The sequence below is a fragment of the Sminthopsis crassicaudata genome, chromosome 5 (assembly GCF_048593235.1).
Source record: "Sminthopsis crassicaudata isolate SCR6 chromosome 5, ASM4859323v1, whole genome shotgun sequence".
In the NCBI taxonomy this organism is placed as follows: domain Eukaryota; kingdom Metazoa; phylum Chordata; class Mammalia; order Dasyuromorphia; family Dasyuridae; genus Sminthopsis; species Sminthopsis crassicaudata.
In genome coordinates this window covers 65580278-65607791 of record NC_133621.1, presented here as the reverse complement: position 1 = coordinate 65607791, position 27514 = coordinate 65580278, and the positions used below count along the sequence as shown (strand labels likewise).

General features: G+C 36.1%; 1 protein-coding gene across 2 annotated transcripts; it reads right to left on the bottom strand.

The window, feature by feature from the left end:
• On the bottom strand, positions 1-23694 carry MTPAP (mitochondrial poly(A) polymerase). 2 transcript variants are annotated; one of them, XM_074267019.1, is made up of 10 exons: positions 23437-23694; positions 22902-23054; positions 18436-18608; positions 16836-17060; positions 15934-16158; positions 10979-11190; positions 7290-7516; positions 6203-6295; positions 2965-3038; positions 1-1500 (listed from the first exon to the last, which is right to left on the bottom strand). In XM_074267019.1, exons 1-10 carry the CDS (start codon positions 23570-23572, stop codon positions 1156-1158), a joined length of 1863 nt encoding a protein of 620 aa, XP_074123120.1. In that variant the 5' UTR covers positions 23573-23694; the 3' UTR covers positions 1-1155. The 2 variants fall into 2 exon arrangements, with proteins under 2 accessions (XP_074123120.1, XP_074123119.1); XM_074267018.1 differs by lacking the exon at positions 23437-23694 and adding an exon at positions 19689-19719 and having other exon boundaries at positions 22902-23064.
• Between the last annotated feature and the right edge of the window lie 3820 nt (positions 23695-27514).

Below are 27514 nucleotides of genomic sequence, written 5' to 3'. Positions count from 1 at the left end.
TTCTTCAAAAAATTTTAATAAAAGACTTTTGCTTTCAAAAAACCTATTAACTCCCAGCAATAATTATCAGTCTGATAGAATGCCCCCAAACTGCACAACTGACTAGAAAGCTTAGTGGCTTAGCTTATATAGTGGTTTAATGCTTGTGTGTTCTTTTCAATGAATCCAAATAACATAGTTGTACACCTCTATCATGGACAGATTTTTTTTTTCCTTCACAACAATTTTGTCAGTATGTATGGGCTCTATCCCTGATAGAGCTTATTAAGTCACTTGTTCACAATTTAAATGGAAAAATATTTTCAACATACTCAGATTGGATTTCAGGAATTGTTATATGCTAGAGAGATTAAAGAGCAAACATAATTCTCCAAGGAATGTAGTATGAAGTGCATTTTAAAACACTTGATTTTCTACAAAATGTTTCTCAAATTCAAAGACTACATTATAGTTGTGAGTTTTATTTTTTTTTTTTTGATTTTGAAAAGGAAAAGTAAGTAATATGGTATCATAATTTGAAAAAGATTAGCAACACACCAAAAATAACTACATCTGGGTTGAGAAGATCTATAAATTAGTGGCTGAATAATTTATTATTCTTTTTCGCCAGCTACTTTTTCATTTCTTAATATAGATCCTTAACATGGAAAGTAGCATCCAGTTGTTTTATTCATTTTAAAATAATAGTATTCTTAAAATGAATAATAACCTACTTAATTTTAACAATTGTAACAATCCTAAATGCTTTATTGCATTTAAGGTGCCATGTATAAGAGTAGTAAAAATAGTCAACATAAAAATTAAAAAGTTTTCAATCAATAAAGCTGGTAGCATTATAATCAATGAATTACTTTAAAGTTGTGATTTTACTAAAAGGTGGAGACACTGTCCCTCTCTTGTCCATTCATTTTCTTATTCCCCAAGCTTTTTTCTCTTTTGTCATTTTGTTTCATTCAAATAGTATGTGGCTTTGACCTCACACAGGTGAAAGATAAAGCTAGGTCTGGCTGCTCCAAGTCAGGTACATTGAGCTGGGTCACATTCAAAGTATAAACCAAAGTTGAAACTTGTGGAAGGCTGAGGTCAGTTTTTCCACTGTATTTAAAGTACATTTTTATTGAACATAATCAATTCTTAAAAGAAAGCAAATAGGCCTCATGACTGAGTACTAATCGTTGTTTTCTCCCTCGTAGCTCTGGATTCAGCTTTTATGGACTCTAGCAACTTTTTCACCGCTTCATTTGCTTGTCCTCTCCCTGGCTTCTTGGCTTTGGATTTGTTTGGTACAGATGGTAGCAGCAGGGCTGCCAGCCCCCACGGCTCAGTACTTGATTTTGAAGATTGATCTTTGTTCTCTTGTAAAATCCAAGCACTTTCTCTGGCCAGATGTACAAATCTTTCCAGCTGACTTTCATTAACATTTCTGCTGATGTTAAGGGAGATTTCAAAGGGATTTTGAATGTATATGGGAGAGGAGTCAGGCTTGTTTTGTTCCTTTCCCTGTATATTTTTAAAGAGAAAAAAAAAAAATACCTGTATAGAGTGCTTTAAAACAAGGTTTTGCTTAACTTAATAAATGCATTAATACTGAACAGATACCAATAATGGCTACATTAAATGCAGAATTTATTGCACAGAGAAAATTACTAGATGAAAACTATAGTTTTAGGGAAATTCTCTTTATATGCCTCTTTGGGGAATAACAAATTATACTTATGAGGATGACATTAGTATCTCTGAAGGGTTCCAGGAATTAATCAATGAGTAAGAGAAGTTACAAAAATTATAAAAATCTATTTGGCATGCCATAGTTGAGAAGGAAGAAAAAGATAAATATTAAAATAGGAGGTAGCATTCTTGTTAATAGGCAAAAACTCTTATCTATGAAGGATAACTAATGGAAACACACCTATTAATCTGAAACTGAGCACACTCAAAAATGCAAATAATGAGAGTTAATAGTACCACAGTGCTTATGCACGATTCTGACAATAGGGCCAACTATTTTCTTTAATCCCATAGCTCAGGACTAGGCTGCCATGACTGACTGTACCCTCAAGGGACCAGAGAAAAAGAAGCATGACTGTTTAAATGTGCGTATTCAATAATATACTTTCATGAATGTATTTATGCCAGTTGGTTTCTGACAAAGTTCCTTTAAGTAGAAAATGTGTTAGAAAATAAAAGGCAAAATAAAAAAGAGCTGAGAGGAACCAAAGAGAGAGCTTGCGTATTTGTATTAATAACCAATAAATTAAATGTTCTTATTTTGGACTGGGTCTGGTATTTCTTCAATATAAAGAACTTCTAGCATGTAAATTCTCTCCACCAATGCAGGTGAGCAACTGTTTTTAACTTTCAGTCTTGGTGATCTGTCCTTGGTCAAATGGCTAATTTGTAACAGAGGCCAGACTTACACAAGTTTTCTTTCTCTAAAACCAGTCATTTGCCTACCTTTCCATGCTGTGACTTCTTTATTGTCTTTCATAAGATCTCCCAAAAAATCCTAATTAGAAATAGTAAACTCGCTACTGGAAAGACACTGAACCAGAATGAAGAATAATCTTGACAACCTTCCCAGATTAATTTAGCTCCCTATATAATCAAAAGGGTTTTGGGTCTCATCCACAGCCAATTCTAATTTGCTTTTTAAGATTTTTCTTTCTTTCCTTATAATTATTTATATATCACAAGTTTACTTCTCCAATGAAGCCTCACTATAAACAATGCAAGGGGATATCACCAAAACAATTTTCTTATATAAGAACAATTTCATTAATGTAGGTACAACAGGAAAATGCTGTTACATATGTAGAGTACTGCAATATTAAGTAAAAACCATGGGTTTCCTAACCAACTTTTCAGGGACACACCTATATTGTGTATTGAGACATATAATGCTTCAACAACTGAAGCTGGGATAGATAAAGTCATCAATCATAAAGGAACAATGCATATACTTACCTTTCGAATATTTATAGAATTCTTATTAAAAGGAAAATTTCCAAAATATTCAAAAAACTGACAGAGTAAGTTATCTGGAAGAAAAAACAGAATTGGAAAAACTGCCTCAGTTAAAGAAGTAAATAACCTAGTACAAGGCCTCTCCACCATTGCTTTAGACTCTCCTTAACACATAACTGTTCCCCTTGGTACCTGCCTTGTCTTTAGACCCTGTGACTCCTCCCCAACTCTCCTTTACTTCTCCTTTCATAAGGACAATGTCGGTGCCTCCAGTTCCCTAAACTGCTCTATCATAATGTGTTAGTTTCCAAGTCCACTGATCTTTCCTTTATGACCTCTCATTGCCGGCCATCTCCTCCCTCACAAGCTTTTCTGCTTCGCTTTCATGCTATACCAGTACTTATCTCCCTTTCTCAGCTCCATCTTCTTTGCCAAGTCAACCTCTGGAGTCTCTCTAGGACAGTCTTCCCTCACCTCCTTTGATGTCAATGTCCAGAGCCATCAGGCTCTAGTCCAAGCCCTTACAACCAGACCTGCGTCCTCTCATCCTCTCCAAGGGAGGCAGCAGCAGGCCTGGGTAAGAGCCTGCCTCTGCCACTTTCTAACTGGGCAACCCTAACAAGCCATTTCATGTGCCTGGACCTCAGCTTGCTCCCATCAAAGATGCTCTAGCTTTTTAGAACCCTCCTTGCTTTAAATCTATAATTCTATTTTTCACCATGATACTCAAAATTCTATAATGGCTCCCCAGTGTCAATCAGATGGAAGTCAAACTCCTTAGCCTGGCATTTACAGCCCTTCGTAATTTTGCCCTAACCAGCCTCTCCCCGTTAATTTACCATTTAAAACTACCCTCATTTCACATCCAATGACTTCTTAGTTCTCAGAATAATTTCTCTACTTTGTTCACACTATTTCCTTCAACTGGTATAGCCCTACTACCACACCAACTCCACCTATCCAATGTCTCCTTCTTTCAGGTCTTCCAAGATGCCTCCTATGATCCTCTTGCAAGAAATTATCTTTTTTCTTTGTAATCCCAAAGCACTCTGCTCAAAGCACTTATTGAAATTTAACATTCTATCTTGATTATAATTTTTCTATACGTACATCTTACCTTCCCCACTAGGTGCAAGCTTCCTATGGATAATTTGTTTATCTTTTGATTCTCTGTATTTGTCCCCATCTCCTCCAAAAAACTGTCCCCTCTATAATCCCTAGTCTACCACCTATCTTCAATCTCTCCCTTTCTACTTCTTTCTTGCTGCCTACAACCATGCCCATGTTCCCCTAACTCTTCTGAAAACCTCACTTGACCCTTCCATTCCTGCTTATCATTTTATATCTTTTCTGCTTTCTGTGGCTTAAAAAATAGAGAAGGTCCTCTACAACAGATGCCTTCCTTTCTTTTTACTCTCCTTTTAACCCCCCCTCCAATCTGCTTCCCAATCTCATCATTCCTTTAAACTGTTCCCCAAAGTTACAATGATCTCCTAGCTGCCAAATCCTCATTCTCCCCAACTTCTCCATCACCATTGACACTACTGATCACTCTTCTCTTCTCTCATTTATCTCCTCCTCTCTCTCCTAGGGATCCTTCTCAACATTCTTTACTGGATCTTCATTCAGGTCACACCCACTAATTGTAAGGGTCCTAAAGGGCGCTCTTTCTTTCTTTCTTTTTTTTTTTTTTTTTAAAGGGGTTTATATTTTATTTAATTTTAAAAATTTTACTTTTATTTTCAGTTCCAAGTTCGTTCTCTCTCTCTCTCTCTCTCTCTCTCTGCATTCTCTCCCCCACCCAATAAGAATACAAGAAATATGATACTTGTTATGCATACAAGTCACATAAAACCTTTTTTTCTACATTAGCCATGTTCAGGAATGTGAAAAAGAAATTAAAATTAAAAAGAAACATTCATTTTTTACCATGTGTTCCTCAATTCTCTATTTGGAAGGAGATAACATTTTTCATCACGAGTCCTTGTTCTTTGGAGCTGTGATGGATTATTGTATCAATCAGAGTTACTAAGTTTTTCACAGGTGTTTCCCTTTACAATATTGCTATTACTGTGTACAATGTTCTAGTTCTGGTTCATTTTACTTTGCATCAGTTCATATCAGTCTTCCAATTTTTTTTTTCTGAAACTATTCTTTTCATCATTTCTTGGAGCCAATAGTATTCCAAAATAGTTTATTTTTATAAAGGACACAAAAATACAGAAGTATATACAAAATTGATATAAAGTCAGGATCAGGATAGGCCAGGTAAATGTTTGAGCTGAGCTTTGAGGGAATGCCATCAGGGATCCTAACAAGTGCAACTGGGAGCAGACTTCAAAACCAGAGATAGGAGATAGAATGAAGGGCGCTCTTTCTTTTCTTTTCTCTCTGTGATCCTCCTTCTCCCTATGCCTGGTGATCACATTAACTCCTATGAACTTAAGATCATAAGGTATCTCAACCTATGGTCAAAGGTATCTCAAAGATTTGAGAATCTACCAATTCTTCCCTCTTTTCTCTGATGACTTCCAATCTTCCATCTCTAATTATTTCTGAGACATCTTGAAGTGGACATCCAGCAGACATCTTAAAAATTCAACGTGTCTAAAAAGGTAACTCATTATCCTTCCTTCTGAACCCTTCCCTATTCTAAACTTCTCAATCCAAGTCATCCTCAACTTCTCATACTCTTACCCTCCAACATCTTGACAGAATCTGTCGATTTTCCCCTCTGTTTGCCTCAAGTCTCTCTTCACTCCAATCCATTCTCCATTTAGTCATCAGTGTTTTTCCTGAAGCACAGTGATCTGCACATAACAGGATATCCCATTTCTCTTCTCTAGCAGTCCTCTATTCCTGGAATGTTCTCCCTCCTCATATCTGTCTACTGGCTTCATTCAAGTCTCAATTTAAAATCCTACTTTCTACAGGAAACCTTTCCCAAACCCTCCTAATTCTAGTGCCTTCCTGCTTGATTACTTCTAGTTATCCTGTATATAATTTGTTTGTATATACTGCTTGAAAGATGTCTCCTCTAGCAGACTGTGAACTCCTTGAGAGCAGAGACAGTGTTTGCCTCTTTTTGCACAGTGCCTAATACATAGCTGGTGCTTAATATAGAATTACTGACTGATTGATGTTGACCATTTAATTCATAAGTGCTCAATAAATATTCAATGGATAAAACAACAAAAAATCAAGTTATTCTTTTGAAAATATCTACTTTACTGCTTACCTACTGTTTCTTTGTTTTCTGAAGGTTTAATTCTGTCCAAGTTACTAACAAATGTGCAGTCATTGCTATCTATTATACATTTGTCTTCTGCATCTAAAAAACAGGCAAAAGTGAAATAATTAGAAAAAGTTGAAAAAGACTTGTGATTTGTATCAACCAAAATAAGCATAAGCATAAGAAGTGAATGTCTTTTTTTATTAATAACTTGGACATTTGAAAATAAGGTTTGTGTTTATCAATTTATTTCTTTATTAACTCATTTCTGAATGGTAAGGGTTTTTTTTTTAATAAATATTATTTTTTCCCAATTACACATAAAGAGCTAAATACTCATTTTTACAATATTTTGAGTTCCAAATTTTTTTCCTTCTCTCTGTCATCTTTTCCCTCCCCTTGTTGGCAAGAGCAATCATGGAAATATATTTCCATATTACTTATGTTGTGATACAAGAAACAGAATAAAAGGGAAAAGCCACAAGAAAAAAAACAAACAAAAAAAAAACCCCAACAACAAAAAAATGAAAATAATATACATTGATCTGCTTTCAGACTCCTTAGGTTTTTTGGGGGGGGATGTGTACAGCAGTTGGCATCATGAGTCTTTTAGAATCATGGATTGGGGGCAGCTAGATACAGGGAATAAATTACCAATTCCTGAAGTCAGGAAAACCCGAGTTCAAATCTGACCTCAAAGCCTTAATATTTATTAGCTATGTGATCCTGGGAAAGTTACTAAACCTCAATGCCTCACCAAAAAAAAAAAAAAAAAAAAAAAAAAAAAAAAAAAAGAATTGTTTTGGATCATTGTGTTGCTGAGAAGAGCTAAGTCAATTATAGTTGATTAGTGCAGTGTTATCACTCTATGTACAATGTTCTATTTCAATTTCTAATTCTTTGCTCTCACAAAGAGTTGCTTTAAATGTTTTTATACATGTAGGTCACACAAATCATTTGTTCACCTTCCTCTGAGTAGGAACAAAGTAAATGGATCTTGATTCATAAGATTTTCAGTAATAGCAAATGGTTATCTGGTTAATAAAAAATATTAAAAGGAAAAAAAAAAAAAGAAAAAATCTTCAGTCCTTACCTGCTATATTTTTTAGATAGTCTAGAGAAGGAATGACTGGAGGAGATCTTTTCTGAAGAAAAAAGATGACCATCATTGTAAGAGAGAAATTTGTTAGCCAGGAACCAGGAATACTACTTGTCAATGCCTGTTGACGGGCCCAGCATCTTATACTGAAGGCCAGAGCTCTTACTCGAGAATCCAGGGAGCCATATATATACAGAAGTTCTGAACTTTTCATGGCAATCCTATATGAAAATACAAACATTTTTTTAAGGTTTCAACTATTAGAATTTTTAGGGTTCTGTAAACCAAAACTTTCTATTTAACTGAAAATCCATTCTAAGTAAAAAATTATTTAAACATATCTAAATAATTTAACAAAGTCTACATACAATGAGATAAATATATCAATCATTAAATATACATTTATTAGGCATCTAAGTGCCAGGAACTGTGCAAGACTCTACAGAGACAAGCACTAAGAATGAAAGAATTCCTACTTTTAATTGGCTTATATTTTTATATGAAACAAGTATACCCATTAATATAGAGCATAAATATAAAGTTAATAAAAACAATGTAATCAAATATAAGCAGTATGGAACAGAAGGTACTCGCTTTGTAAGCAATGAGAAAAGAATTCATGCAGAAACTAGTGCTTAAAGCACAGTAAGGAAGAGGAGGATTCTGGGAGATAGAGGTAAACAGGGAACACATTTCAAACATGTTGGTATAAAGACCAAGAGAAAGAAGAGTGTTATATGTGAGAAATGAAGGGAAAGTCAGATTAGCTGGACACAAGAGTATAAGATAGAGAGTGATATCTAATGGAGTGGTTAACAGCAAAGGTTATAAGTGGATATAAAATTTAAATGGAGGAATTTATATTTATTTTTTTTATTATAGCTTTTTATTTACAAGATATATGCATGGGTGATTTTTCAGCATTAGCCCTTGTACAACCTTCTGTTCCAACTTTTTCCCTCCTCCGCACCCCCTCCCCCACATGGCAGGTAGACCAATACATGTTAGATATGTTAAAGTATATGTTAAATCCAATACACACACACACACACACACACACACACACACACACAGTTATTTTGCTGCACAAAAAGAATCAGACTTTGAAATAATGTAACATTAACCTGTGAAGGAAATAAAAAATGCAAGCAGACAAAAACAGAGGGATTAGAAATGCTATGTAGTGATTCACACACACTTCTCAGAGTTCTTTTGCTGGGTGTAGCTGGTTCTATTCATTATTGAACAAATAGAACTAGTTTGGTTCATCTCATTGTTGAAGAGTCACATCCACCAGAATTGATCATCATATAGTATAGTTGTTGAAGTGCATAATGATCTCCTGGTCCTGCTCATTTCACTCAGCATCAGTTCATGTAAGTAGGCATATAAAAATTAGATACTTGAAGTAAGGGAGACTGAGTCCAGGATGTCAAAATCAAGAACCTGAGATCCTGGAAGACTGGTGGCCTTCTATAGTTTGGAAAAGGGGAGGTTTTTGAGGAACAAAGATGATAAGCTCAGTTTTGCACATAGTGAGTTCAAGCAGTCTCTAAGATGTCAGTATAATATTTCAAATTTGACTGTGAAGTACCATACTTCATGGAATTAACTCAAGCAAAAACAAAACATTTGATGATAATGATTAAATACACAATACATGTTTTATTTTTAAAATTTTATGATGCAAAACAATATTAATTGTTTGGAAATATTAAGGATTTTTGCACTCAGCATTAAATATCAAATTAACAGAAGTATTTTGGCATAACACTATAATTCATTACTTTTAATATTCCCTCCAATGGCTTTAAAGACATTCCTTCTCTATCTCAAGGTTATTAGAAAGTGTGTCTGATTTTATAAGTCACATATTTAGTCTAGTGGTTACCAATTATTACACTTCATAAATTGAATGGCTTTTCTATCTATGTAGCACTGTTTTCCAATTATTTGCAGATGCTGTTGTGATTAATAGCATATAAATTCATATAAATTCATTTCAAAACATTATTGAATCCAAAATAATTTTTATCACTTTATATTTCTTTAATCAATGGATGCTAATAACAGCACTAATACTAGTCCAAGAGTTCTTAAAAGTTTTTTAATGTCAAATTATCTTCATATAAGAAAAGGTTGAAAAGCACCTATTGTCTTCAGAGAAACAAACAAGGGTGAAAAATTTAGGAAAACATCCTTCTTATTGAATAGCAATAAATGTTTTAATAACTTTTGATGTAGTTTCTAAATAAAGTAAAAATTCAATAAGCCAAATATTTATAGGAAAAACTAAGCAATTAACTTAGTTTGATGTAAAGTAAAATTAGTAAGGAACTAGAATTTAATATCTACTTCATTGAGTTCTCCTATCATTAATAATTAATTGGAATTTCTCCAAATAAAAAAATCTCCAAAGATTCATTCAGTCCACTTACAATTTACTATAAGCACTAAAAGAACCAAGAGAGGATTCACAACTTTTTCAGAAAAAAGAAGCATTTTCACAATTTCCATAAAATCCACTTTGTGTAGCTGAAGCAACAGAAAAAGACTGTGGCCTTTTGTATTTAATAAAATAAAATTTAGCCAAAGGCCAAATTCTACCTAAAGTAGGGCTAACACATTTTTCCAGTAAAATAACATTCCTAAAATAAATTTTTTAAAAACCTACACCCAAAAGGGAGAGAATAATTTACAAGTAAAACTAAGTGAGCTTAGGTTATATTTTAAGCCTTATACATCAAAGATAATAGTACTCTGAAGATTTGAGAAAAAAAAAAAAAATCCTGGTTTAGCAGAAAACTCCAAGATTATGAAATACATTGATTTTACTTGAAGGTTACCAAGTAAAAATCCATATACATTTTTAGCACATATAAAACTCCAACTTTTATTACTGATGAAAGTGAAATTCATATTAAGTTTACTGATTAAATTTTATCTCAGGGAATGTACCAACTATTTTCACCAAAAAACCCACAATCCCTTCTCCCCCAATTTCAAAGAATTATTCTAGGCTGGATTTTCTCAAGCTATCAGTCATCTTAATTACATTTAAGTAATAACTGATGAATAAAGTGAAATGAAAATAAAACTGAAATATATCCATGACAGTAAGATACAAAAAAGGAAGCTAATATCATTTTATTTACTGAGAATGCTACAAAGAATTCTTTGTATGAAAAAAAATTGTCTTTTTTAAAACCAAAATGGTTATAGATTTTTTTAGTATATAGCATTTGGGCTAATAAAATAGAAACATGCTGAATAAATTTCAGTATGTCTCAAGAACAGAAGCCAACTAAATTGGTAATTGTATAACCTGACCTAAAACTACAAAAAAGAAACAATTCAACATCTGCTAGGTACAAATGACTGGGCTTATGAGCAATAGAGTAATGGAAAAAACTATCTGTCATTTGATGACTTGATGGCAAATACTACATTCCTTCTATGTCCTTTTATCAAATTGTATTAATAAGAACAAAAAGTGCCCCCTTCCACAATAATAAACATTATTTTTTCAATATTTTATTTTGCCTAATGTTTTAACAAAGAGCTAGATCATAAATTATAACATATGAGCATCAAATAAGTGATAAAAGATTAAACACATTTAATACATAATAATAAAATTACCATATTCAAATATGTAAAATGACAAATTCTGGAAAACGCACCTATTGTTAGCAGTCAAATCACACTGAAAACCAGAAGCCTGATGAGAGAATCTCACCAATGGACAGCGAGCATTCAGTATCTTCTGCACACTGACACAACCTGGACCAAAGTTGTCCAGGCATTCTCCAATCACAGCCAGAATCTTCTGCGTTGCCCATCTTTCAGAAGGGACATTTTTCACCTGATATTCCATTAAAAACGATCCTTCTGTCTAACAAAAATATATATGTAAACATTAGTTGCTTTTTTTAAAAGGCCATTTTGCAACTCTTTTGAAAAGATAATAGTCATTTTATAAAAATAAACTACATAATAGAATTCAACATTTTTGATGTAATTAAAATAAAAATATTTTAAAATCCAATTCCCCAAGTTTATAAAATACTAGTAAAGTGAATTTAAGTTTACCTTTTAGTTTACATACTATCCATTCAATATCATATACGTTAGATAGTACACAGGGCCATTACACCTTTTATATGTGGATTAAAATTCAAACCCACATCAACACTCTCAACATGTAACTCAAAACCCCAATAACATGGTATTTTCTCTACTGATTTAGTTTACCAGCAGTTTTTGATGTGTTTCAAGTTCTTTATTTGAGGAGAGAAAAAAGGGTTATTACTACTTTTTAGAAAATCTCCACAATTTAGTTACTCCCTACTTCAATGTATTTTTGTAATTTCCCTAAGGGTTTTTTAAATTATTACTATTTTGACATATAGAAGGGAAAGCTGCTTTTCTAGCTCCTATTCTTAAAAAAGGAAAGAAAAGAAAAGAAATCTAGAAAGGATATAAAAAAAAATAGGGATCATAATAAAAGTGGATGACATTTTTAAGAACAGAACAACGTAGAACTAGATGATAGAAATAATCTCAAACAAGATCAAATATGATCTGCACACAATTAGCACTTCAGGTCTTTCAAATAAAGAAAAAACAAGTGGGAGAGAGTAGTGCCCAGTTCAAATAGATCTGAGATGTCATCCTGGTAAGGATCTTCTGGCATGAAATCTCCCTCCACAGAGGCAGACATTAATTTAGCCCCTACTATGTGCCAAACACTTTGCTAAGTGTTGGAGACACAACAAGCAGCAAAAAACATTCACTGTCTTCAAGGAGCTCACAATCTAATGGCGGAAACAACATGCAACAAATATGTACAAAACTATATGCAGGATAATTAGGAAATAATAGGAGTTAGAATTAAAAGGGTTAGGGAAGGCTCCTTGCAGAAGGTAGGATTTTAGTTATCATGGATAAGAAAGATATTATTTCAAGTTAGGATATGTGATTTAATTGGATAAGAAAATTCTACCAACATAGTAGAGTAGCTGTTCTGCCAAAATCTAAGTTTTAAAGGTGGTCTGGATTCCAAAGATATTAAATGACATGAGTCAGAGACATGACTTGAACACAGGACTGAGGCCAGTTTGATATCAGCTACACCATGCTGCCTATTCTTTTCATTCACTGTCACCATTATACCTGTGGGAAGAATATCAAATGTGGCACTAGGGTTGAAAAAGTAGGTTTTTGAGCTACCAAAGAAGTTGAAAGAGAAAATTCACTTGAGAGTAATTAAGCAATTTCCCAAATATCCCAGATCTAACTAGGGTCAGACCTGGAATGAAAAGCCCAGATTAGTAGACTGCTCTAATACTTTGTGCTATTTCCCAATATCTCTTTGGTTATCCTTAACTAATAATACCAGTATCATAAATGAAGCACATTATAATTGACTTTTTTTCCCTCTATTTCCTACTTTGAAAATAACAGGGTCATCTTTAGGCAATGGAAATTTCAAACACCATTACAAATTAAATGGTTTAAGAATATAAAGAAGATGAAACCAAATCAATTAGTGCAGAAAAACAATGCCAAATTCTGTACTTATAGAAACAGTGAGATATTATTCAATGCATCAAAAATTCAGTGTTTTGTTGGGGATGCTGGATTTCCATAAAATAAAAATTCTGTGAGGACCAGTAATCTCATTTTTGTAGAGGTACTCCCAATACTAACAAGACCCGGTACATAGTGAGGGCTTAATAAATGTTTGTTAATCAATTGAGTAAATTTTTACTTCAGCTAAAAATTAAACTGTACGTCTCCTGAGGCCTGTTCTAATTTAAAGATTGCATGATTATATTAATATTCCTTAAGACAACAAACTTTTATTTGGCACTAGGTAAATATACAAAAGCAAGAAAAAAACATGCTTCCTTCCCTCCATATGCAATTAATTATATACGTATAAGAAACATCCAATATAAGTGGAAGGTAACTTCAGAACAAAAGGGAGGAGGAAAAAGAGGGAAACAACGTGGAAATGCTTCTTATAAATGGTGGCACTTGAGTTTAAGATTGGGGAAAAAAAAAAAAAAGAGAGAGAGAGAGAGAGAGAGAGAGAAACTAAAAGGCAGAGGTAAAGGAGAGCAATCCAGCCATCAAGAACAGCCAGTTCAGAGGAATGGACTCAGAAGAGAAGGCCCTGTAAAAGGATAGCTAGCAAATTAATTAGTATAGGTAGGTTGTAGAATGAGAGGAGGGAAGAAGAATATAAAAGAGATTAGAAATATAGAAGGAGGCTATCTTCAGGGGGCTTCAAATTTCCAAATAACAGTTTATATTTGTCCCTGGAAGAGAGGCACTGGAGTTTACTGAATTGGTGTGGGAATAGGTGGTAGAGAAACATGTAATCCAGGAAACTCCTTTCCCTAATAAAGAGGACAGGGCCCAGGAAAGAGAGAAATTAAATATTACAATAGTGTAGGTGAGAAATAATGATGGGCTATACTAGGATGGTAGCTTTGTGACTAAAAAGAAATATATATATATAAGAGATGTGAACAGAGAAATGACAACATCTGATAATGGACTGGAGATGTGGGGTGACCTGGACAAAAAATTTGAGCTGATACTGAATCTGCAAGCCAGTTATGGCATACTTGACAGTAAGAGGAAAAGTTAGGAAGAGGATAGGGTGTGTGAGGAAAGATAACGTCTCTCTTTTGGACATGTTAAAATTTCAATCAACAACTGAACCCATGTGAAATAATAAAATCACCACAACAGTTTAGATATTATACTATATAAGAAAGAGGAAGAGAAGAGGACCTAGAAAAGAACCTTGAGGGGGACACCCAATCTGTAGACATGACCCAGATGAAGATTCAAACAAGGAGTTTGAAAAGGAACAATCAGAATAAGTAAAGGTGAACCAGGAGAGAATCATGCCAGGAAAACCTGCAGAGGAGATTATTCAGGAGAGGGTTTTCAACTATATCATATGGTACAGATAGGTTAAAAAGGATGAGAAAAGACCATTAAATCTGGAAGGAGCAATTTCAGAAACCAGACTGAAGAGGGTGCACAAGTGAGCAAAAGGGAAAAGAAATACCTAGTATAAACAGAAAGGAAAGAGAGATATAAGAACAAGAATGGCAAGATCAAGTGAGAATATTTTATGATAGGAGAGACAAGTAAGTAAAACAGATATAAAGAATGTAAAAAATAAGGAGGATTAGAGTATGAATTCAATTTTTGGTTGAGAGAGGCCTTACTAGGCTTTTTATGGAATTACTCTAATTTCTAAAATCCCAGTTATTTTTTTTTAAGCTACCTCTTTGGGGACAATTGGGTGGTACAATGGATAAAGTATCAGTCCTGGAGTGAGGAAGACCTGAGTTCAAATCAGACCTCAGACACTTATTAGCTGTGTGTCATTTAACTCCAAATGTCTTCCCAAAAAATAAGTCACCCCTGTTGTGAGTAAAGTTAAAGTTTTTCTGAAATTATTTAGTTCTACTATATATACTGGAACAATTCTTCCAAAAGATCAGAAAAGCAAAAGGCAACAGTTTTTACTCTGTAGAAATATAACTTTCTACAATTTAAAAATTCCTGGAGTTTTTAAACTCAGATTTATTAAACATTCCTCCTAACAACTTTTACATAGAGCTAGTACTATAAATTCTGTTTAAAAATTGGGAACTTAGCTAATGACCATGAAGATTAAGTGATTTGCTCGTTATAATGATGTAAAACAAAAGAACAATTTAGAACCCCTAGGTTTCTAGTCTGCTCCTTAAATCCACCAATTCACAATCCTTCCCTAAAAGTAGGCAGAAAGACAGAATACTAGCAAAAATTCTAAATTAATCATATCCTAATAGCATTAACATTTCATTTGCAATTTGTAGATGTTAAATAGGAATTACTACAAATGCAATACATCCAAAGAACATTTGCTGTATTTTAAATGATATTCAGTCTTCACAAAAAAAATAAATAAATAAATTCTAGTATTTGAAACACTTCAGTGGCCAACTACTCTGAAAATATTTAAAAAAGATAATCCCCTTTAGGACACACGTCCAACAAGTGTTCTATGCTTTCATTTTTCTAATGTCAAAATTTTAAATCTCAAAGTAGTATGCTCTATTTAGAAAGGTAATAAAATAAGTTTTCCTGTAACAAATCTATATAAAAGGTAGCACTTAGGTAGTAAGGACTCCACAAAAACTTACTCTTAAAATCTTCCTTTAATTTTTCAGACATAAGACCAAAGTTCAAAACTTCTCCCTCAACCAAAATCAAATTTTCCAAGTTCCTACTTTCAGTATTTTTCTCCTTTTTCTACCGAATTTTTCAGAAAACCCTTAATTTAAAATAGTTCTTATTGTCTATGGCTGGCAGTTGCATCAAAATGAACTGTTTGGATTAACCACACACAATGACTGAGAACATTCCATTTACTTGTAATAGATTCCTACTTTATAACCAGTTACCTCCTTGCTTGTCTCCCTCTTAAAGACTCATTGAAAGTTTTTAGATACAGAGAAAGCCTTTCAAAATGCTAGTTAATTTAAATTGGTTTATTTCCCTTTGTTAATTTATTAATTTTAAAAATAATTATGACAGCATAGAAAGACAGATTCACACTTACCTTTGTAGCACTATTTTTCCCAATGTCATCCAGGTCCAAAAACATGTCCAAATCACAACCTAGTTTCCCAAAGGTGTTTACTGATGAGCCAAATGGTTTGATAGTACAAGATGGAAAATATGCCGCTGCAATATCTTCAATAAGAGAGCAGGTAAGATATCGAAGCCTAATATTCTCCTCTGTTAGTTGTAATATTTTCATCAGAGTATTTATTTGGCTTTCTACCTAGCTGACCAAAACAAGAGACACATGAAACTCAAGAAATGATAGAAGGAACAAGTCAATTAAATGACTTTCTTGTTGCTTATAACTTGTTAATGCTCATGATCTGGTTATTTTCTAAGGATTAACTTAAAAATTTTTGAATAATTTATTCCTGAAGCCAAAAAAAGCAAATAAACCTTAGTATTCTTTGAAACAATAATTTAGTTGGAAAAATAAAGATCAAAATTATAATCAATTTTTTCTGAGACACTACTATCCTTCCATTTCCCATCTCCCTACCCCCCAAAACAAACAAACAAAAAAACCTCTGGCAGACTTGTTTTGGAAAAATAAAAATAAACAAGCAGCACAAATAACAAAGATGGCAATTTAAAAAATTAAAGGCCAATAAAATACTATTTTTAAAAAAAGAAACATAAAAATGATTGGGATTAAATTTTTTTAATAAAATAAATAATAATTTTAAAAAACAAAATACAAAACGAAATTTAAATGTTAAGATATAGCTGAAATGAGCAAAGTGTTTAAAATTATGTAAGCAAAAATTCCAGTTTCTTGAACAATACTATAGATTTATTAAGATATTCATTTAGTCAACTTTAAAAACAGGGCAGCTTATTACTCTTACATATCCCCCCCCCCCAAAAAAAAAAACAAATAAAAAATACGCAACTTACATTTTCTGCATTACAAAGTGTCTTGATAATATCTGCATTCAAAGGGCTAGACTGGTTATTACACTGTACATTTGAAGTTTGGCTTGATGGATTCTTCAAGTTTAGATGAAAGAAACGAGATTTAAAAGGAATAGGAAACTCTGTTTCTCCACGAGGGATAAAAGATGCATCCTGAAGTGAAGCTATACTTTCCTTTTTGGAAAACTCTATAACAGCATGAAGACCCTATTTAAAAAAAAAAAAAAAAAAAAAAAAAAAAAAAAAAAAAATTAAAAGGGGGGGGATAGGGACAAGTCACAAATTTAAGAACAAGAATTATTTGATAATAGATTTAATGCCATTTTCTATTTAACTTTTAATATAACTTCACATTATCAAATTACACTTTAATGTAATTACTAAATTATATACATTTCCTTTCTATAAAGCTTTCTGAAACAAATTTTGCACTTTCATATGAAGATAGGAATAGATAATAAGTATATTGGAAAAATAACATTCAGTATAAACTGCAAAAAAAATGGATATTTAAGCATCAAACTGAAAGTCTAAACAAAGTTACCAAAGACTAAACAAAGTTACCTTGTCCTTTCTCAGACCCTGAATCAAGCAACTAGCTACTGTTACTTACAAATAATGAATCCTGCGGTTACAATTTCTATTTATTATAAGAAATAATAGTCAAAGAATACAAAGCATTCTATGCATCTCTATCATTTGGCAGAAATGCATTCCCCTTAGAACACTTTATCAGAAACAGAAACACTGTGGGATGATCAGCTACAACTGACTTAAAAATTCTCAGCAATAAAATGATCAAAGACAATTTCTAAAGACTGGAGACAGAAAATGCTATCCACATCCAGAGAATGAACTACAGAGTCTGAATGCATATAGAAACAACCATTTTGTCCTTCTTTCTTTTTTCCCCCAGTTTTTTTTTTTCCTTTTGTTCTTTCTTCTTTCATATGACTAATATGAAAAAGTTTTACTTGATTGCACATGTATAAGCTATATCAAAATGCTTACTGTCTTAGGGAGGCAGGAAAAATTTTAAAATTTGAAACTTAAATATTACTTCAAAAAATGTTAAAAATTGTTTTTACATATAATTGAAATAAAGAAGATATCATTTTAAAAAAAGAAAGAAGTTTCCTCCTTTGCTGAACAAGTACAAAGCAGTAAATGAGCTGCCAGAGAAATCTAAGAGCACAAATCACACGCAAGAAGTTTGTTGTGCTTCTTCATTCGGTCAAGCATTCTCTCAAACTCTGAACACTGAGAACTTTTTTTTTTTTTTTTTTTTTTTTTTAGAATTTTTTTTTCCACAGTATATATGCATGTGTAAATTTTTTTATAATATTATCCCTTGTATTCATTTTTCCAAATTATCCCCCCCCTCTACTCCCTCCCCCCGATGACAGGCAATCCCATACATTTTACATATGTTACAATATAACCCAGATACAATATATGTGTGTAAATACCATTTTCTTGTTGCACATTAAGTATCAGACTCCGAATGTATAAGTAATCTGGGTAGATAGACAGTAGTGCTAACAATTTACATTCATTTCCCAGTTGAACACTGAGAACTTACAAAGCTTTCGAAGAAGAAATGATTAGTAATGTCTCCATGCTGACACAAATGCTTAAGCAGTTTTTTCTCAGGGATTTTCTTGGGGCAGCTTATCAAAATGGACCTTTGCGCCTGCTCACGTCTTTCCTTTTGCACCTCAGAGAAAGTCTTTCCCTTGGTTGTTTCTTGCAATTCTAGGACAAAGACAAATTTAACATTTAAGTTACAGCATTGGAGCCACAAAAACCTGGATTCAAGTCATACTTCTGACATATACTACTTATTTAATTGGGGTCAAGTAACTTAGCCTCACAACACGCCAAGAAATTGTCTAAAATTTCAAGTTACAGGAAAGGTGCTGGTGAAGGGCATTTACAGACTAACTAAAGCTCCTTGAAATCACAAACCTGAATACTTCTTCCCTCTACAAAAGGAGTGTTGTGGCTGCTACAAAAAACTTATTAAATGAGTGTAACTGAAGTTATAATCATAATATTAAATAATATTTTTGTCTCCTACAAAACATTGTATCAACTTTCCTATATAGATACCCTTAGAATTATCCATAGTCCCTATTTTAATCTATTATATTTATCTATAGTGTTAATGACATTAAAGAACCATGAACAAAAAGAGGAAAATTCAATTTCTTGCCACAGATACATATGTGTGTAGATCTCACAGAAGCCAAGGTGCTATACAAGTTATATATCCAGAGCACTGTGTGTATGTGTTTATTTTTTTAATTTAAAAGAACAGTAAATGAGCTAAAAGGAAAAAAGTGTTAAGAAATTTCCTATTTTTTTTTTATTTGTAGGTAAATTTTTCATGAGACTTTTTTGAGAGTCAAAGATCTGAGTATCTGGATATAGGTTTAATATAGAGAAAGCAAAGGAAAAAGGGATCCTTTAAGAAAAATGTAGACAAAGCCAATTATGTCCATTCTGTAGCCCAATAGAAACATTTGAAGGCTCAAGTTAGTTTTTCTTCTTTAAAGTAAACTACTATATCCGCTGATACCACTACCTTGACAAAAAGGGGTCAACAATGGAGGGAAAATATTCATGTATATAAAAAATGATTTTTAGCACTTTTTTGTGGCAGCAACAAAATGGAAATAAATGAAAAAATCTGGGAAGGATACCCAGTGTGTTAGATGAGCATCACAAACTGCTTACTGGACATTTCAAATGAAATGACAACCTCAAAGTGTATAAAAGTTTCTTTTTAAAGTTAATTTTACTTTTTTCAGACAACAACAAAAAAAAATCTACCTTTTCTCATTCCCATTCCTCAATTCCTCAACTGAAAATAAAAGAGAAACAAAATCCCTGTTACAAATAGATATAATCAAATAAGACAAATTTCCACACTGGACACATCTAAAACACACACACACACACACACACACACACACACACACACACACACACACACACTCTTCTACACTTGGGATTCTCACCTCTTTATCAGGATGTGAGTAGCATATTTTAACATCAATTAGTTCCTAATCAGAGTGCCTAAATCTTCCAAACCTGTTTTTTCTCTACAATGCCATATTGCCACTGTAAAATTCTCTCACTTCCTTCTGCATGAGTTCAATTAAGTCTCTCTAGCTTTCTCAAAACCTACCTTCATTTCTTATAGCACAACAGCACATATTCAAATGGACAGTCCATTCAATCTTTTTCCAAAATGGACATGCCCTCAGATTCCACCTCAAAACGAGATATAAATATCTTTGTATTCATTGTTTTGCTCCTTCCCTCTCCACTCTTCTTTTAAAACTTTTAAGATTTACCAGAAAGACTTAAAGGCCTTGTGTATAATTAGACATCTTTCTATGACCTCTGATAATAATGTTCAAAAGGATGACATCTATAATGTGAAGGAATGTTAAGGTGTCCCCTGAACTTGTCCATTTGAGGTACCACATATTCAAAAACAATGTATCCAGAGTATGCAGGAGGCCCTGACAGCGTCAAGAACCAAGTCCCACCTAAACTGACACGATATGTTATTTGCAACCCAAGCTGGACTCCCTGTGAGCCCTTGGGAGTCAAGACAAGGCACCACTCAGTCTGCACTAGACTGAGAAATTGCATGTGCAGTTGGGACTCTTGTAGATAAGCAGACCCTCCTATCTTCATAGTCATAGCAATTCTTAAGGGAAAAGAATGTTGCTTTGGTCATTACCTTGCTCCTTCCCTTCAGGAAGGGTTTTGTCTTTTTCCCACCTTTACTGTATCTTTATCCCTTGCCATATTCCTTAGGATGGAGATTTATGTTTTTCTCCCTTTGTCCTACTGTTAAAAAAATGCAAACTTCTGTATAGATTGTGAATTCTTTCTATTCCACACCATTGTTCATTTCTATCAATTGATAGTAGTAGTATCAGGGAGACAGGATTAAGCCCAAAGTGAAGCCCAAAACTACTATCTTATAAGCAATCCACTTTGCTTATAACTACTAGCTTATAAGCTTCCACTAATTGTTCAGAGACTCCACATTTCAGAGGCCCTTTAAGAGGACTGATGCACATGGTAGCAGGTTGGACTAATAATAACTAGTCTTTTTCAATGCTAAGATTTCAAGCCTATCTGCTAATGAAATCAAATTACTCTCAAAATTTTGAGTAATTCAGACAAGGAGATTATTAGTTACTGCCTATGTATGTTACTGTGCAGTGCTTAGTTTTGGGTTTGGGTTTTTTGGTGGGGGGTTGGATGGGAGGAGCATTTTAATATTTCATTAATACAGATCAGGAACTTTAAATTCAGAGATAGTTGGGTGACAAAATGTAGATTCCAGAGCACTAGATCCAGAATCAGGAAGACCGGAGTTCAAATTCAGACTCAAACATTCAGTAGCTGTATGAACATGGGCCAGGCCATGTAACCTCTTTTTTGCCCCAGTTTCCTCATTCATAAAAGCATACCCTAAGATTGTGGTAACATTAATGCTATTTACTACTGTTGTTATTGTTATTACTTCTTGGAGTTATTCCAGATGTTATTCCATACATTTCCTGGGGCACTTAAGTTAAGACCATGAATTTGATGCTGCTATATAGCCTCTTCATTTTACAGATGAGAAATGAAAGCCCAGAGGGGTTCAGTGTCCTGTCCTGCCCAACTTCAGACAGACAGTAAATGGCAGAGCTAGGATCTGGCTGGGGGTCCTCTGACCCCAAATTTACCTCAAGCTCAGCATTCCGCAGGAAATCACGCTGCTATGGCTAGAGAGCTTAAGGAGGTCAGACAGAAATGAAATTAGGTCTTCCTGACTCCTAACTAGTCTTCTAGTTATCATCCCAACCTTCTTCTCAACCTAGTACCCTAGGCTGCAAAATTATCTCAATGACAGCAATATGGCAACTCTTCTGTCCCTCTCTGTAAATGTTCAAAATCACCGTAGCCTCCGGACCAGAGTGAGTGTCTGCCCACACCCATGAGACGGCATCCCAGCGACTACTTTGTTTCTAAATGTTTCATATGTTTTAGCAGTCTGTTCTGAACCTCTTTTTTAACCACTGAACTCTCCTCATGTAACTCTTGTTTATCATTCCAATATGCTCCAGACTAACTCGGCACCTGCTTTTTACGTAATTTAGGAAACAGACACTAAACAAAACCTCAAGATGGAAATTAATGGGTTAGCGAATTACATGGCAACCATTTATTTTATTTGGCTTTTTTTTTTTTTAAACAAAAGGAACCACCTCCTGACTCACAAAACGCAGTGAGTGCCCCGTGAGACAATGCTACAGAAAAGTGAGGCCGTTCTTCCAAGTTCATTCAGTGAGTCTGTACTACATCAGGCGCCTAATTAACATTTACTGACAGAGTCAGAGTGGTATCCCGCAAAGGTACTGATCGCCTTTTTGGGGGAAAAATACTAATTCACTTAATTCTATGACAGCTGAAGAATACTTGAAATTATACCTAGAATAGCATTAAATGGGTCTCCATGGGCACAGGTGTAATGAAATCATTAGCGTTTATACCAGTGTCTACTACTTTCGGGGGCGTTTTACAAACATGATCTCACGTGATCAACACAGCCCTTCCGGATAGGTCCCGCTAGGCTCATTTTACAGGTGAGGAAACTGAGGCAGAGCGAATACCATGACTTGTCGCGGGTCAACACGGAACTCGGCTCTCCCGGCCCCTCCAGGGGCAGCCTGCCTAACTAACCGGGGGGAGGAAGAAGAGGGAGGGAGAGGAGAAGGTGCCCAGAGCGCCCGGGCCGGGCTCCTCCTCTCCCCCAGCACCAGCCCGGGCAGGGGCCTCCAAGGACTAAAAGGTCAGAGGAAGCCCCGGCACAGGACTGGGGGACGCCGGTAGAACCCAGGCCTTCCCCTTCCCCCAGTCTCCCCACAGGGAGGGGCAGGGCCTCGAGCACCAGGCAGGCCTCCGAGTCCCCTCCCCTCCCCCGAAGAGAGCAGGGGCAGGGATGGTCCAGGAGGACCCCCCGCGCCTTCCCACCTGGCTCCGCGCAAACTGCAGTCGCCTCTTCTCTTCTGGGGATGGCCCGTCTGGAATTACTGAGGTGCCGGCAGAGAGAGCCGAGGAACCGACCTCTTCCCTGGGGGCAGACAGGCAGCCGGGTCACCAGACCCACGCGGGCCGCCATGGCAGCTTGGAAGCCGGAAAGGAGGAGGAAGGAAAACAGTTAAGAAGGGTCGGAAGTCCTCGTGCGCATGCGCCCTCCGGTAACCCGGACGGAGCGGCGTGTGGGTCAAACTAGAGCGCGCGCACTCTATTCCCTTCTGAAAAAAGGCTCTGGGCTTCATGGAGCCCTGTTCCTCTCGCTCCCTGACCGGGGTACTGAGAAGAAAAAGGAGAACCTCACGCCCTCCCCCCCTCTACTCCAAGATTTATCTAGGGGCGACTTTAATGACTCTGAGAGGCAGCTGGGTGGTGCAGGGGGAAGCGCATGGGCCGGGGCCAGGGGGGCCCGAGTTCTAATTCAGCCCCAGCCCCTTAGCATTAGCTGTGTGACTCTGGACAGCTTTCTAACCTCTCTCAACCTCCGTCTCCTCAGTGTAAGATGTGGATAACCACGGCAGCCACCGCGGTAATCCAGTGAGGGTCACATCAGTTAGTGCGGGCCAAGCACTTGTAACGGGCCACATCACCATGGCTACTGTCAGCATTCCCTGAGAGAGACTTGAGGGAGGAGGGAAAACACTGGGACCGGCCGACTTCGGAGCGGGCGTCTCTGTCCTTAACTGGCGGCCCGTGAGGCTCCCGGGAGCCCGCGCGCCCGAGCCTGGGGCGGGCGGGAAGACGGGACGCTCTCCTCACTGGCGGGACCCCCGAGGGCTCGGGACTGGGGCGGGGCCCGGGGCTCTCTGTGCACTCCGGGCCTGGGGCTCCGAGACCTCGCTTAAAAAAAAGTAAATAAATATATATAATAAAGATATACAAAAAAAGGTAAATAGAAGTATACATGGGAAAAGACAGTAATATTCCACATTTTTGAATATAGATTATGAGACATACAAGAACAAGTCTGACTGAGAACTCCCGCATTCGGTAACTGACCTTTTGGACAAGGGGCATTAGCCAGGACGCAGTCCTTAGTCAAACCCATGGAGTTAGTATCTCTTTTAGGAGCTCTGTTATGTGCTCAGGTAAAACTGAATAACTGCACTCTTCTTCACCGGCCAAACCCCGTCTGTCAGAGGCCCGGAACCTCATTCTCCCGCCCTCCCATACCCAGTGTCGGCTCTCATCCAGCCTTCTCTGCCTCCTCACAAAACAACCACAACTCCAAAACTTCGGTTCCAGCCCTCGCCCCTCGCCCCTACATCGCTGCAAAAGCTCCTGATTGGTCTCCCTGCCTCATCTCCCTCACTCCTCCAGTCCTGCCCACACACCGCGGGCCAAGGTATTGTCCTAAGTGCGGATCTGACCGCGTAAGTACCTCCTCAGTCAGCCTCAGTGATTTCCCATTGCCTCCCAAATCCTTTGTTTCCTTTGTAAAACCACACACACCACACACATACAAACACATGCACACACAAACACGCATACACACATCACACACATGCACACATACACACTACACACACACACCACACACAAACACACATGCACACACCACACGCATACACAAACACACCACACACACACACACACCACATACACACACAAACACGCATACACACACCACATACATACACACATAACACATATACACACTACATACATACACATACACACATACCACACATACATACACACATGCACATACCACACACGTACACAAACACACCACACACATACACACACCACATGCACACACACAAACACACATACACACACCACATACATACACACATATGCACACATACACATACACAAACACACAAGTATGGTAGCAATGTTTGTTGATCTACTGTTAAAACAACGCATCTTCCTCCCTTCCCTGCCCCTCCCCCAGGCCGTTGAAATCCTTCTATACAGTATCTTGACTAGAGACATAGTCACTCTTCAGAACTCATTACTAAATCTTGGGCTTCCTTACCCCTCCCACAATTCTCGGGGCCCAGCCAAAGAAATAGTTTGGTCTCAATCCCAGCATGCCAGTCTCTACCATTCACCTGTCATTCAGGCTCAGAAATTGCTAGGAATTTAAAGACTCAGAAAAGTGCTAATGTGATTTCTCATATATCAATTGTGAAAGAATCTAGATGGAAGCTTGTTTTTATGTCCCTTCCTATAGATATAAATAACACCTCAAACTGCAGATAAAATAAAATTGTTCCCAGAGAACGATCCATCCATTCAGATCAGCTTGAATCATTAAAATATCATAGATTTAGTATGGAAGGAATCTTAGAGATCATGGAGTTCATCCTTTTCATTCTACTGATAAGAAAACTCGGGTCTTAGGAGGTAAATGGCTTGCTTAATTAAGGGCAAATAATTAATAAATATAAGAGCTGGGATTGGAATCTAGGTCCCTAACACTGCTACCTACTACCTGAGTGAACCTGGACATATGTAAAAACTTTCTCTCTTTGAACTTGAAACTACCCATCTAAAATTAATCTTTGAGTTCCCTTCAGCTCTTAAGTTCCCATGAATCCCAGGTCTTTAGAACTACAAAGAATCTATACATGAGAAGAAGCAATGGCTAAAAGAGCTCACCAGACTTCTTAGATCACTACAAAATGAAGAAAATAGAAAAGAAAACAAGAGAAAGTGTTCAACCAATAAGCACACATAATGCACTTGCAAATTGCAGCTGTATGGCATAGCTCCAGGCCTTGAGTCATCAAGACCTAAATGTAAATCCAGTCTCAGACAAGTATTAGCTGTGTTACCCTGGGCTGGTCACATAATCTCTGTCTACCTCAATTTCCTCAACTGTTAAATAGGATAATAACAGTAGTTACCTTCCAGGGTTGTTGTGGGGATCAAATGAGAATATATCTGTAAAGTACTTTACACAGTGCCTGGTATACCATAGGTGCTATATAATGTTTATTCTCTTCCTTTTTTCCGTCAGGGGATATAAAATCATCATCATCATCATCATCATCATCATCATCATCATCATCATCATCATCTAATAATCCATGACTTTAAGAGGCTGACATGATATTGGGGGAAACAACAGGTACGTGTGAAACTAAATATAAAATACATAAACAGTTAATACAAAGCATTGCTGTATCATGTCTCTCCTTATTCCTGTCTCTCCTTATTCCAATGTTATCGTGTTCTTCCCTAACACAGATCTGATCAAGAAACTCCAGTTTAACTCTACGATTAAGTATAAAATCCTCTATTTGGCTTTCACAGTCTTCCATAGATAACCTTCTTATCTTTCCTTTCTTTTCCATCCTTCTACCTTCCATTCTATTTTCTGAATCCCTGGCACTGATCTTGCTATTCTTTTCAGAAGACACTTTGCCCTCTCTGTGAATTTCCACTGGCTGTTCCCTAAGCCTACAATTGTCTCTTTTCTTGTCTCTGTCTTCTTGTCTTGTGTTTTTTGTGTCCTAATTTCAGCTCAAATCCCTTAATGTTAGTACCTTCCCCATTACCATTAACTTTATCTCCTTTGTATATATCTCCTTTGTACAGCTTTGTCTACCCCATTATATATTTTGAACTCCTTGTGAACAGGAGCTGTTTTGCCTTTATAATCCCCAGCACTTTGCACAGTGTCTAGCACACAGTAGGTACTTAAATGCTTGTTCACTTGATCATGTAACTCTAGCACTGAGTAGCTGGAGAGAACTTTGATCTCACCAAAAATAACAATTGAGAGAAAGCTTTAAGCTAAATGAGGAACCCAGGAGGAGCCCTTGTTACTACTAAGGCTTTCCAAAAAGACACTTCTGTCTTCCTTAAAATAACTCACAGACTAGTCAAGAACAAAGCTGCTTAAACTGTGGGTCATAGGATCACGTAATTGAATGTGAAGGGCATGGAAAATTTGACAACAGTAAAAGGTCTGAACACAATGAGCAAAAATTAATTCTAAATCAATCATGTAATGAATCAAATGTTTCTGGCAGCATTTGCCAGTGTTGCATTGCATGACCTCACTACAGCCTTGGTTCTGAACAGACAACGTGCACATTTTGCACTTTGCCTGCAAAAATGCTGTCAGAAACACCTGGGCTCAGATTCAAGATGGGGTGGAGTAAAAATGTCTCTGGCGTTAAAGAAGTAGGAAGTGGAAAAAGATAAAGAAGTCCTGGGTTAGGGGAATGATGGTTTCATACTATGAACTCTATTTTTATTTTGCCTATTTATCACTTGGAGCTGGTTTAGAAAGCTGTTGCAGGCAGACAGCCCCACTGGAACTGTGAATTTCCAGGAAAACCCAGAGGTGGTTCAAACCTCATCTAGATCTGCCCCCCATTGCTGTTGCAGAATGATTCTACTAAATTATCCAAATTGAATTTGCTCCCAACTTCTATCACCCAATTAAAAGCATAAAAATAAAGATTGAGGTATTCATATTCAAGTTTTGTAAAAGAAAAAGATGGACACAAAATACTAGGGGGCAAGGGAATAGGAAGAGCTGGCCTGCACAGCACATTAGACATAGAATATTCAGCACAATACACTTC